The 13,459-nt window shown below is 40.4% G+C and overlaps 1 protein-coding gene across 1 annotated transcript in view; it reads right to left on the bottom strand.

Moving 5' to 3' along the window:
* znf704 (zinc finger protein 704) overlaps positions 1-12,990 on the bottom strand; it is a 57,417-nt gene extending 44,427 nt beyond the window's left edge. The window contains exons 1-2 of the mRNA XM_086279742.1: positions 11,924-12,990; positions 4,353-4,540 (exon numbers count right to left, since the gene is read on the bottom strand). Coding sequence (XP_086135868.1) covers positions 4,353-4,540; positions 11,924-12,184 — 449 coding nt within the window. The 5' untranslated portion in view covers positions 12,185-12,990. The remainder of the gene's footprint in view (positions 1-4,352; positions 4,541-11,923) is intronic.
* Between the last annotated feature and the right edge of the window lie 469 nt (positions 12,991-13,459).

The raw sequence follows: 13,459 nt of genomic DNA, 5'->3' as shown, positions 1-13,459 counted from the left end.
GCTGAAACTTTATTAAGGGGCAAACAAGTCATCTGCACATATAGACATTTGCTTTATCTTCCCATGTCTCCTGTCTCTGTCATTACTGTGTCTGCCGAATGAAGGCAGAAAAATAATGTTCAGAAACAGAAGAGAGGTGTCTTTCAGGTAGAGCTGGGCGATATGAGATTTTTTCATATCACGATATGTTTTTTTCATTTCAGGCGATAACGATATCTATCACGATATAAGCCAAATAACTATATTTGTAAGATTTAAATGTGCCGTTGCTCACAAGTAAAATGTGAAATAATCAGCAGCTTGTTTTTAAATATTTATTTCCCATAATAAGTTTGACAGGGTAGATGTACTTAAGGAACATGAGACTTTTTCAGATAGATAAAGGCAAATATTGCAAACTACACAAAAGGCAGCCGCTAAAGCGTTTAAGTTTCAAAATAGAACAAATGAAACAGACTAAATGGTCAATTCCACTTAGAAACAAAATATTAATTCTAAAAATAAATCTTAGCTTGTTTTACAGAAGAACAGACAAAACTGACTAACTTTTGTCAATATCAAATAAACTGAGAACTAAAAGGAAATTCTCAATCTCTCCTTGTTGTATAGCTTAGCTTCTCAAACAGTTTTAACAGTTACTTTAGTCTGACAAAAGCCGAATGACGAATTAGCGCTTCCAGTCAGAGACTGAGGCTACGTCCACACGTACACGGGTATTTTTGAAAACGGAGATTTTCCGTTTTCGTTTTAAAAAATAATCCCGTCCACACATAAAGGCAGAAATGAAGGAAAACGCTGCTATGAACATGCCAAAGCAGCAGGTGGCGCTAGATTCCTAACCGTGCAGAAATATTGGCCAATCAGAAGTCTAGAAGCCTCGGTGGGAAAAAGTAAACAAAGCTGCGGCATAGAAGCAGAACCGAGTCGTATGTATGGACGGACAGTAACTGTGTGTATATGTAAGCATTTAAACACTGCAGAGAGTAGAATTAACAGTAAAAGTATTGTAGAAATTCATTTCACCGAAACAATAACGTGGCGCACAGTGTGACGCATGCACCAGTTTATTGTATTTCCAGACTTGCTTTCAGCACAATTTACAGTGCACGCTACTCTGTTTTTGTCAGACTTGAAATAGCCGAAATACCTTCACACTACGGAACTTCTTTGGCTCTTCCGTTCGACAATCTCTCCGGCATTGGAACCATCATCTGTTTTCTCTTCGGTCACGCTCGGTTGATTTTTCTAGTCGGCACACTCATTTCCTCCATTATGCGCTGGCTCCATTACCCGCTGGCTGCTTCCCAAACAAACACACGTGCGGCTTGGCACTTGTGCTGTGCGTAGCAAGTCACGCGAGGTGACGCTGCGGCTGTGATTGGTTCAGCTCTGCGCTACTGAATTTGGATCGGCTGACCTTTTTTTTTTTTTTTTTTTTTTTTTTTTTAAGAGGACAAGAGCGGCGAGGTCTATCGCGATAGCTTAATTTCTCTATCGAGTAAAAGTTATATCGCGATACATATCGTTATCGTTCTATCGCCCAGCTCTACTTTCAGGTATAAATGAAAGTAAAGTACTGTACAGAAGTTCATTTGTTTAAATTTATTGCGATGAAAATAGGAAGGTGGTGCAGCGATTTATTGAAAAATGGAAAAATCTATGGAAAAGTGGCTTATGACTTCAAATGGTATTTATGTGACTTTCATTTTTTGGCTCACGAAGTGAAATAACTAACAAATCCCTAATAATGACAAAGTTGCTGATGTGCAAAAAGGCAGTAACACAAACAACCCCAGAAAAGACTTAAAAATACAAGATCTGATAAGGCCAGAGCATTTCAGCATGTTTGACTGTTTTTGCTTTTTTAGCAGCTTTTGGTTCAGATGCAGATGGAAATTGTCAAGCTAAAAAAAACAAAAAAAGTGAAGTGTAACCTTGACTTGTCAAATGAAGATAACACTTGCTATCATTTCACAAAAGTCTGTACACAGAATTGGTTTCAAGGACTTCTTCTTAAATGTTCGTATTAGTGTTTCAACAAGTGGCAGCCAGAGCTTCATTAGAACAAAGCAGGGAAAAAAACCAAAACATAATTACAGGGTTCTTTCCAAGTTTACTGTGAAAGATCTGCTGCCCTTCATTAGAGTGGATAGTGGGTTTAGGTACCATATCCTAACCTCTAACCATGAGATTGGAATTAGTGCGATCTATTCTGACAATCTGACACGACTAGTTTTTGTTATAGCACAGCCCCCGACTCCAGAAGCACATTGCAAAACGCCATCATGCCATGGCAATGTGCTAAAAGTAGCCATGGCAGCCATTGTTAGCTTTTCATTTCACACCCAAATACGCAAAGGTGTTCATAGTTTAAAACCAAATCTAACTTTAGTCATTGGTTGCTTCTATATACACACGTATTTAAGAAGTATTGCACACAGTGCTCATGTTTTTGGTGCCTTAGAGATGTCTGCACAGTCTAAATAAGATCACAGCATACATAATCCAGTTGGAATTCTGGCTGGAGAGCCAATTTGGATTTTCGGAGTGCTGTGTGTGCCCACACCAATAACTCTGAAGATGTGAAGCTCTCTGAAGGTCATGTCTTATTTCAGTCATTTTATGAGGATTTCTGAATGTGACTTATAAGACATCTCCCCGTGGCTACAATGTTTTTAGCTGGCCTCAGCGGGAGGAGGTGCAATCACTAGACAACATGAAGTTGGTCTAGTGATTGCACATAAACTTGAGCAGCAAGATAATCAATAAGACATCCAACCATAAACACATAAATATCAATATTTTTGCAATCCCCATCCAAAGGACAAGTATGAAATTCCAGTCTAATCTATGCGATAGACCTTTCTTCCTTCTTAATGGGCCATAAGGCAGCTTCTAATCAATGACTCATCAACAAATAACAGTTAAATTTAAGGCAATAGCTCAGGATGGAGTGATAAAGTTGCACAAATGGGAAACTTTTGCTGTACTTTTCAGCAAGTTGCCATCGATTGGACTCCAGCAGCAGAGTGAAGGCAGGTAATGAGGAGTGATGTCCAATAACAGCAAAGTGCTTTACAAGGTATTAGGGTTTCACATTTAATTGAGAAAGAGTGTTGTTCCTTTATTAGATAGAACTTCACTGTCGTGCACTGCTGCCCACCAATGGTTAACTGCTCTATTGTGGAAATGGCTTATGTGGGGAATTAGTCTGGTGGTCTAAAATAATATTTGTGTGCACGTGTGTGTGCACGTGTGTGTGCACGTGTGTGTGTGCAGTGTAAAGAGAACCACCGAATGAGTAAAGAAATAACTAATGCATCATAACATAATAATTATTTCCAGTTGTATAGGGTTATGTTCTGCATGTAGGATCAGTTTGGAATATGTGCCACAATGTTTATACCACATGAAAGCAACAACTGTACACGCGGGCTATAAGGGCAAAGTATTCTGCAAGGCCACGGTGTCTTTGCTGTGTAGCAGGAAAGACGCTCAACAGGGTAACTGTTGAGAAACCACCAGAGAGGCATGCCGTTTAAATAACAATACCCATAAATGCTTCTGCAAGTTAAAGAAACAGCATCCAAAAGCAACATTTTGCTGAAAACCTTTTAATATTCAGAACACGGATAGAATCCTAAATCAACAAAATGTCTGGATCGGTTTATAGAGGACCTATTATGCTCATTTCCGCCTCCATATTTTTACTCTTGGAGTCTACTAAACTAGCTTTATGTGAGTCACGATTCATAATAATCCACATTTATCTTATAGTAGACACTGGTGTAGTTCACGCTATGTCAGGAAGCAGTTTTAGCTACCCTCTCCCTCCCTTGAAGTCAACTTTCTTGTCTCGATCACAAGGAGAAGGTTTGAAAAGCAGTTCTTTGAGGCATGTTCTCAGACAGCTGTCTGCCCGAGATGACATCATCCACATTAACAGTAGAAAAAAAACAAACAAACTGTTGAGTGTTTACATCAGTCTGAAGCCTTACTTGCACATACACATCTATGCAACTATATATCTATCTATTTATAATAAACACACACACACACAACACTGTATGTTGGAAGAGTGTAGCATGTGTGAGGCCATATAATAAAATATTTATGTAATGGAGTAAAGCAGACTCTTGCCAAATTATCTTGTAAACTATGTGCTGCAAAATTGGCTTCGAGGATCAAATAAAATACAGGATGTCAGCCCACATAAGGTCTGTCCTATTTGTGAGATGACATATCTATGTCATAAACTTTTCGTGAACTTTGCCTGTACCACTCTAGCCAAGCTGCCTGCAGGATAGGAATCAGACTGTCACTGCTAGAGAATTTCATATACACAGTCCTACCTAGCGTGGGGGACGTCAATGCTGGAGGAGACTACTTTGCGTTTCTGCTCCAGCAGGGACACCGATCGGGTGTCAGAGTCCCGGCTAACACGTTTTCCGTCCGTTGAACGCTGCTCCTCCGCTGGCTCTGGGCTCAGACAGCTGCCCTCCACCTTCTGGCCATCTGGAGCTCCGTTACTGGAGCTCTGCTGTAGAGAGGCGAAAAAAAGAAATAATTCAGTGCTTGTGCAGAAATACCACATAAATAAGTTGGAAGAAATGATGAAGTAGCAATCAGCTCCTTCAAATGGCCTCTTTTTTTATTTAACAAGGTCATAATGATAAATATCTTTTGCAATTCTGTTACTGGTGAAGAACACATCTACAGAATGAGTCCATTTCAATTTATTATTAAAGAGAGTAACCAAAAGTAAAAATAGACAGAAAATAAGGTCTGGGCATTGGCTGCCTCAAAACCTGGCAGCTAAAATTTGAATTTGAATGTTTACATTTCAAATGTGATAGAACACAGTCTAAATACGGTTTAAGAAAATTTCCACATTCTTGGGCCTAAAAAAAGTCTTTGCCAAAACACACTGGACAGAGTAAAAAATGAACAGTGGTCAGTCACAAAACCAGTCTATTATTCTTCCTGCAGACGTTTTGGAGGGATGAGGTTTTCCACAAAAGACTGCACTGTCATGAGCAAAAATATAATAAAACATTACATAATAGCACCACACTTGCTTTTAAAGTAATTTGTTTAAAAAAAAAGAAAATTCATTTTTAAAAACAGCATCATCTGTACTTTCACAAACACCATCAGGTTTTAGTGGAAGAAATGTGAGCAATTTATTGATAAGGCCAGAGAGTGAAAGAAGGGTTTGCATGTATGTATGTATCACAGCCACCTTATTAGGAACATCTGCTTAACTCCTTGGTAACACAAATATCTAGTCAACCAATAACATTTCAGCAAGTTGATGCATTTAGCCATGCAGACATGCTGAAGTTCAAACTGACCATGAGAATGGCGAGGAAAGGTCATTTAAGTAACTTTGAATGGGGCATGGTTGTTGGTGCCCAAAAGGCTGGGTGAGGATTTCAGAAACTGCTGATCTACTGGGATTTTTCCCCACATAACCATCTCTATGGTTTACAAAGAAAGGTCTTAAAAAGAGACAACATCCAGAAAACTGCCAGACCGGTTCAAGCGGACAGGACGCTGGTTACAACCAGTGTGTGCAGACGATATGGTCAGAATTTGGCATAAACAACAGTAAAGTGTAAATCTGTCCTTACTAGGCCTTACTTGAAATTGATGGTCTTTCCGGCTTTTTAATGCTTAAAAAAAACAAATTATATATATTATTATCCTAAGTCTTTGGTCCCAGACATTCTTATACACAGAAAAAACCCTATCATTGTATTTTAAACAAATACATAGAGAGGAAGTATATTTCACTGGTTTCACTACATCATCACATTGGTTACTTATCTCCCATAGCCAAGCCTCAAACAGAGTGGCTTTGTCAGATATAAGAAGCAAGGGTTGGATCAGACTGAGAAACTTGGGGACACTGCACACTTATTCAGTAACTTCTCAAGAAATAAGAATATAGGTCAACCCTGCTGCATTGCATTGGTTTTACTTAGAGCTGGGCAATATAAGATTTTTTCATATCACGATATGTTTTTTTTCGTTTCAGGCGATAACGATATCTATCACGATATAAGCCAAATAACTATATTTGTAAGATTTAAATGTGCCGTTGCTCACAAGTAAAATGTGAAATAATCAGCAGCTTGTTTTTATTTAAATATTTATTTCCCATAATAAGTTCAACAGGGTAGATGTACTTAAGGAACATGAGACTTTTTCAGATAAATAAAGGCAAATATTGCAAACTACACAAAAGGCAGCCGCTAAAGCGTTTAAGTTTCAAAATAGAACAAACAAAACAGACTAAATTGTCAATTCCACTTAGAAACAAAATATTAATTCTAAAAATAAATCTTAGTTTGTTTTGCAGGACTCAAAATTGACTAACTTTTGTCAATATCAAATAAACTGAGAACTAAAAGGAAATTCTCAATCTCTCCTTGTTGTATAGCTTAGCTTTTCAAACAGTTTTAACAGGTACTTTAGTCTGACAAAAGCCAAATGACGAATTAGCGCTTCCAGTCAGAGATTGAGCATGCACCGCTTTATTGTATTTCCAGACTTGTTTTCGGCACAATTTACAGTGGCTGTTCTTTTTTTTTTTTTTTTTTTAAGAGGACAAGAGCGGTGAGGTCTATTGCAATAGTTTAATTTTTCTATCGAGAAAAAGTTATTTCGCAATACATATCGTTATCGTGCTATCGCCCAGCTCTAGTTTTACTGTAAGACTACAGATTTCATAACGTAAACATTGTGTTTTATTAAATAAGAATCAAACTGTCAACAGAGACTATAAAATGTTGACTAACATCATAGTTCACGGAAGCCAAGGAGCATTTTCACATAAATAGTCATCTTTTATGTACAGTCTATTGCCACAACCAAAGTAATGGTGTTTATTAATTAAATAAATCCTTAAAGGGTAATAAAAACAACATTTTTTTTGTTACGGCAAAATAAAGTCTCAGATAAACTGCCTGTTTTATCTCACAGACATACTGATTCATCTTGCTACGATTCGGGCAACATTGCAGAAGCAATAAAAAAGCAGAATGAAGTTCAAGGTAGACTGGGGTAACCAGCAACAATGGCTTTCTTTGTTTCAGGGCTTCAGCCATTAAGGTGACCTGCTCTGGCAAGATTGTCGGATCAAAAAACAAGCGCAAATGCACCCACCAACACAGACACACAAATACACACGCACCTCTGTTTGTAGCTAAAGCCACGGTGATCTTAGAAAAACACACTGAGAAAATGGCAAAACAAAAGCAGAGTGACACACACAGCTGCCCACACCGAGCGCTGAGGAGAATGGCATTCAGGCCAGTGTGTGTCTGTTCGTGTGTGTGAACTAGATCATTATCTTAAAGCAGTGCAACAGGATTAGTCTTTACTGTGGAAAAGTCAACACACACACACAGAATGCACACACCTAACACACAACACCATTCATTTCGATTAATGAGACAGAAAAAAAACATGACGAATGGATATCAAATATCATTCATGATATAGTCTCGTCACAAAAAATGCCCAGTGCTGTGCAAAATACACAATGAAAACACAAACTTGAGCAAAACAACAAGATGGATTACACCGGCTGGGAGAAGATTAGGTGTTGTGTGTAAGATGAGTGTATTCCTCGGATAAAACCAACCGTAATTCCTTCCTTTCACCGGGCTTATGAATTATAGCGTTGCAGAGAGCCAGGAAATTGTGAATCATGCCAAATCGGTGGTGAAATGTGAGTTGCATATGTCAAAGCTGGTGTGTGTGTGTGTGTGTGCGTGCGTGAGTGCCTGTGCAGAGAACAAATACCCGGAGTGTCCCTCCTCTCCTCATCTATCATTCTCGTTCTGTGTCCCACTCAAAGAGACACAAATTAAAACTCGTAACCTACTTACAGCAGTTTGTGAAGCGTAAAGATTCTTCTACCTGTGCAGGTCAAAGGTCATAATAAAGAATTTCAGTGGAAACCACGTCTGTTAGCTCATGTGGGTCTTTGTTGCTGGGAGGAATTTCTATTATGACTATTAAAAATAGTTCTGATAAAGACAGTTAATGGCTTACTCATAACCTCAGTTTTTCCAATATGGCATTCCTGGACTGAAACACATCCTGACCACAAGTTTAAAAAAAAATGCAAACAAACATTGGCTTTTTTTAAAACACAATTTCATTCAAAAAAAGTGCAGCAATATATTTTTTGGATGTTTTAAATATTAAATTAAGGGGGAAAAGTGTATCATCCTCATACAAAAATATCCTGGCACATGGCAATAACATCACTTTTTTTTTTTTTAATTAAAATTAACTTACAATATGAATACTTTGTCAAAATGACCCTTTGGCATGGTGCCTGGTGAGCCAATCTAATCAGGCTGGGCCAAATATCCTGAGCATAACATGTGCCAAACTGTGGGCTATAGCTGCCTGTAGGGTGTTATGTACAAATTGAAAAATCTACATTTTAATTACACAGCCCAAGGTGTCTAACTAATTTAAAAATAAAAGACAGATTTAAATGACTGTGTTTAGTTTGATTATTTTAGCTGGGCTCCAAATGATCTCAGCTGGATGCACTGTATACATTAAGGTTTAGTGAGTGGATGAAGTTATCACCTTTTTTATCCTTTTACTTATGATGTACTGGTTCCTTGACTTGAGAACATGTCGGTAACGCACAATAGCTTTAGCAGCTAAGGATGTTTGCTGGTGTCATCTTCTTTTATATTCAGAGTATTACTGACACACACAATAGACTGTGTATGAAAAATGAAAGTCGCTTCAAGGTCTGAAAAGGGAAGCCAATGCAGAAGAGTCTAACCAATACGGGATTTTTAAGACCAATTTCGACAGACATTTGGTGATTAAAAAAAATCGTATATTCTGATATTGCCAATATTTTTTTCTTTCAGACACACGAGACATACACAGATTTCTCTAATATTTGTAACGTGTATTTACTCGTATACACTCTGACCGACTCCACTCAGGTCAGCTGGTTGTTGTGTAGGTAGCTTCCAAACCCGGTTTCGGAACAGAAAAATTGTGGAGTGCCCTCTGGTGGACAAACTATGCATCATCAACAATCATAACATCAGTGAAGGGCTCTTTCTCTGATTTCTTTTTCTTTTTTTTCCATCTGTCTTTATAAACGTCAATACCAACAGTTCAATAGATAACTAATAATGGCTGAAAATATCGGCCCACCGATAAATCGGTCGGGCTCCACTTAAGCCTGCATTCTTTTCAATGGCCAGCAGGCTGCAAATTTTTCAAACTCTATAACTGCCCCAATGTGTGATCTCATTAACAGTTTCTTAATGAGTTTATGAGCTCCATCACTACTTTTAAAATCATACTGAATACATTAGTGTCAAAAAAAGAGGCTAAAACCAACTCACTGTGTACCTGTCGATCACAAGTTGTAAACCAGTGAGTGTGTGGTGTCCCTGAGTCCACTTCTGATTGGTTACATCTTAATACCAAGATGATACTGGTAAAAATACTCAGCTCGAAGCTTCACAGCAGAACTTCACTAACCCGCCATTGCCATCTTAAATAGTCTATAAAATGGACACAGCTGGAGAGTCTTATCAGTATAACAAGTGGATGTAACACCTTGTAGACATAGTCCATAGTCTAGTATGGTCAATGTCAAACACTCAGAAGCAAATGATGGTAAATGAGCCTTTATGTACAAATTATTATTATTATTATTATTATTAGTAATACTTTTTGTATATATATATATATATATATATATATATATATATATATATATATATATATATATATATATATATATATATATATATATATATATACTCATAACCTTCCTTCACCCTCAAAGGATTACTCATCCATTTCCACATGGGTGCCAGCATCCAGACTGACTGTAGTTCCTGCTGATGTTGCTCAGCGAACCAATAAGCTCAGCCAGCGACGGGCCCGCCTGAGATCACCGCCTTAGAACAAAGAGTCACAGCCTCTGTCAACAAGCTTGCTTCATTGACTCCCGCATCGGTGTGCAACAAACACAAACAACGACAGCTCCGGCCCAACAAGAAGTGAGTGAGATCTCTTTGTTAGCAGCTGGAGAAATCACCGTAACTTAGTTCTCACACAACATACATTTGCACAAAACAGCAAGTCAACAAGTGGCATCGCGCCCCCCCACTCCTGCCCCATGCAAAACAGGGACCATTCGTTCGCCATTCTGGGCACAGAGCCAAGCATCCAGATTCTTTGGAGCACGCCACCCGTTGCCAACCTGGGGGCGCCCACTTTGTCGGCCGTACAGCTGCTGCTGTTCAAACGGGGTGGCATGCTCTCACAAACAGCTCCTGTTCCAGGATTTAAAGCAGTCACATCTCACTCGTTAAAGATCCAAAACACACAACAGATGAAAATCACATTTATATTAGCGCCCTAATGCACACAAAAAGCAACACAGATGCACATGTGAATGCATACACACACAGACACACACGCACATACAGAGCATACCCCTCCTCCTCATTTTATGGCTTGTTTTCGACATCAGCGGGAATTGAGTCGTGCTGAAAGAGAATTGACCATTGTGCTGACAGGAATACGTTCTCACCCTCAGCTGCACTTCTCCAGCCTGCGCTGGGGACTGTAACAGAATTGTGCAACAGCTTTTGTGTTGATCACTGCATGCACAACTGCAAAACGGGAGACCTAAGTTCACACTGCATTTCCCATCACTCACAGATCTAACAAGTCCCCCCGAAGAGCGGGTTTATCTTTGGGAAGATCTGGCATCTGTTTGTAACGATTTAAATAACAGTTTACGAGATTTATGTGCATTTTCAGGCAGAAGAGTACAATTTACTGCTGCAGGAACTGTGACAGATCCACAAACTGTGGCTCAACATTTCAGCTTTGGTCATAGAAATAAGACTGAAGATTACAGCCTGCAAGTTTCTGCATCAACAACATGAAAACACACACACAAGAAATGCAATCAAAATCACAGCATCAAAAAAAGTTGTTATTCAGCCACAAGCATTCCTCAGTCACTCCCTCGCTATAAAAAGGATGAACACAATACCCCACACACACACACTTCCCCTATGTTAGAAACAGTGTGCTCATCCAAGCGCTGAATTGGCCTTTTCTTCCTCGCACAATCTTTATTTGGGGCCACGTGACAGAAAAGCGTTCAAGTTGGATTGCAAGGCAATCAGATCATCGCTTGTTAGGCCTACATCAGGACTGCAGATTTGGACACCGTCACAACTTACTATCTTGACTCTAATGCAACAAGAAGTGCGCGTGATCTCTTTTATAATAGCTCTTAAAACAATAACACCCTTGAGCAGAATGAGTGCACACAGAGACGATCGATTTTAAACTGTGTAACATGCATTAATATATGAATGAGAGAAAAATAAACAACAACAAAAAAAAACCTAAATGTAATTAAGTCTTTAACCAAATGTGCAATTAAATGCCGGTTGCGCAGAATTATCTGTAAGAAATGTCACATTCACATACATATATGTATAAAATATAAGGCGGCGAGCATGCAAAAACCTCGGGCCGGTTATTTACATCAATCTAAAACGCTGCAGTCAGAGCGTGTTTGTTTGCCTCATCTTACCCACCCACTAGCCCACATAAACATTGCGCAGGCCCCATCAAGCCCTTTGTCCTATATATCTGATGTCGCCAAATGTCATGACAGTCCGTTATATGCTTCAATATGCAAACGACTCATTATAGCAATAACAGCATAATGCATTTTTTAAAATCCCAGCCGGTTAAATCTCTCGTCCGCGGCGGCGGGAACGGCGGCGGTGACACCGTTAAATCCGCTCCGTGCAGGAAGCGGTTAAACGCTGCAAAACACCGCACAACAACAACAGTGAAGCGTCGCCTGCCGGTCGGACCCACGTACCTTCAGGCTGGACTTGAGTGGTCCTTTGGCTGCGGTGTGGTTGAAGCCCGAGGCTATCTCCTCCTCGGAGAACTCCTTGAGGCTCCCGTCTTGCATGAGCACGGTGTAGACGCTTCGCCGGGCTCCCGCAGCCGACAAGTCTCTGTTTTCCTGCTTGACAGCCTGGACCACTCCTGTCACCGGGGCACCGTCCCCCGTCGGACTCGGCGCATAAACGCGGCTGCCGAGGACCGAGCGCTTCACCAGGCGCCTCGTGTGCATCTCTAAAAACTGTTTCACTGTATTCAAAGCCGGCGAGCCGGTAAAATTAAATCATTAAGCGTCGAATTATAGCCGGTAAACAGCGTCGTGAAAAACACAAAACTGCAGCGGGTAGACTACGCGCTCCAACAGCCCTGACAAAATGTTAGAAAGGGGCAACATACTCGGAGGAGGGGGAAACTCCAAACAGCGTCCGGAATGCACCGCGCACAAGCACCCCGTAAAAAAAGAAACAAGAAACCGACCAGCTCTGAATTAGTAGCCGACGACTACGATTCATTCGCCGCTAAACAACCTCTACATCCAACCGGCTACCAATCTTCCTCCGTTCGACCTGTTTGTTTTCCTCTCTGCTCCCTGCGAGCTGAAGGGGCGGCGGGAAAACGCGGACTAATCGCCGTAGTCGTGAGCCGAGGCGACACTTATACACGATTATGTAAAAATGGTGGCTAATACAGGGCAAACAGCTTGAGCATAGAGGCACGGGAGCCAGCACGTCGAATTTTTCCGCCCCACACGGCTCTGTACCCCGACACCTCGCCGTATGTGTTACAAAAGATTGAAATTTGACCGTTAACCGGCTCCGGTTCCAACTACTGCCGCATCCAGTCCGCCGTCACCTCAGACCGAGCGGGGACTCTACCGGCGGAATGCTGCCTGTAAACATGTGCGGTCCGGCGGCCACGGCGGTCTCTAATTGGTCGGCGCTGCACACGCCTCCACAAGCCCCCACCGCTCCCCTTCTCCTCCGAAAGAAGGTAATGCAACCGGGGAGGATGCTCCATTGAAAACAATGACGCAAGGAGAGATTGGAAGCGAGAAGGGAGGGGGTTATGGCAGAGGGAAGAAAGGAAAAAGGCGGGAATTTAGGCTGTGGAAGAGAGAAGATTTGGACCAGGCAGCAAAGCTTCATGCTTTAACCTACTTGTACAGCCTACTTTTCAGGTGCCGTGGGACCTCTGAATTACTATGATCTGGTTAAAAATAAATAAATAAAATGAGCTGAACTGGTCTGCGTTTTTGCTTATAAAAACAACAGGTTATTTCCCTTTTTTTAACATGCCAGTTTTGTTCTGGTAAAACTGGTTGTCGAACATAAGGTCCGGGGACCATAATCGCCCTGGCAAAGACTTTAACCGGTCCCACAGTTTTATAACAAATAAAGGAGGGTATAACTTTGGACTCTTAAATATATTTTCACAACTTTTACTGCTGTTTTGTTTTTTATAGATGGATAGATAGATACAATTGCATTGTTTTTTATCATTTTTCATC

The sequence above is a fragment of the Aulonocara sp. 'chitande type north' Nkhata Bay genome, linkage group LG22 (assembly GCF_057382095.1).
Source record: "Aulonocara sp. 'chitande type north' Nkhata Bay isolate Kocher_YH1m ecotype deep benthic linkage group LG22, A_spYH_male_GT1.1, whole genome shotgun sequence".
NCBI classification, from domain to species: Eukaryota; Metazoa; Chordata; class Actinopteri; order Cichliformes; family Cichlidae; genus Aulonocara; species Aulonocara sp. 'chitande type north' Nkhata Bay.
This window is presented reverse-complemented; position numbering and strand designations above follow the sequence as displayed.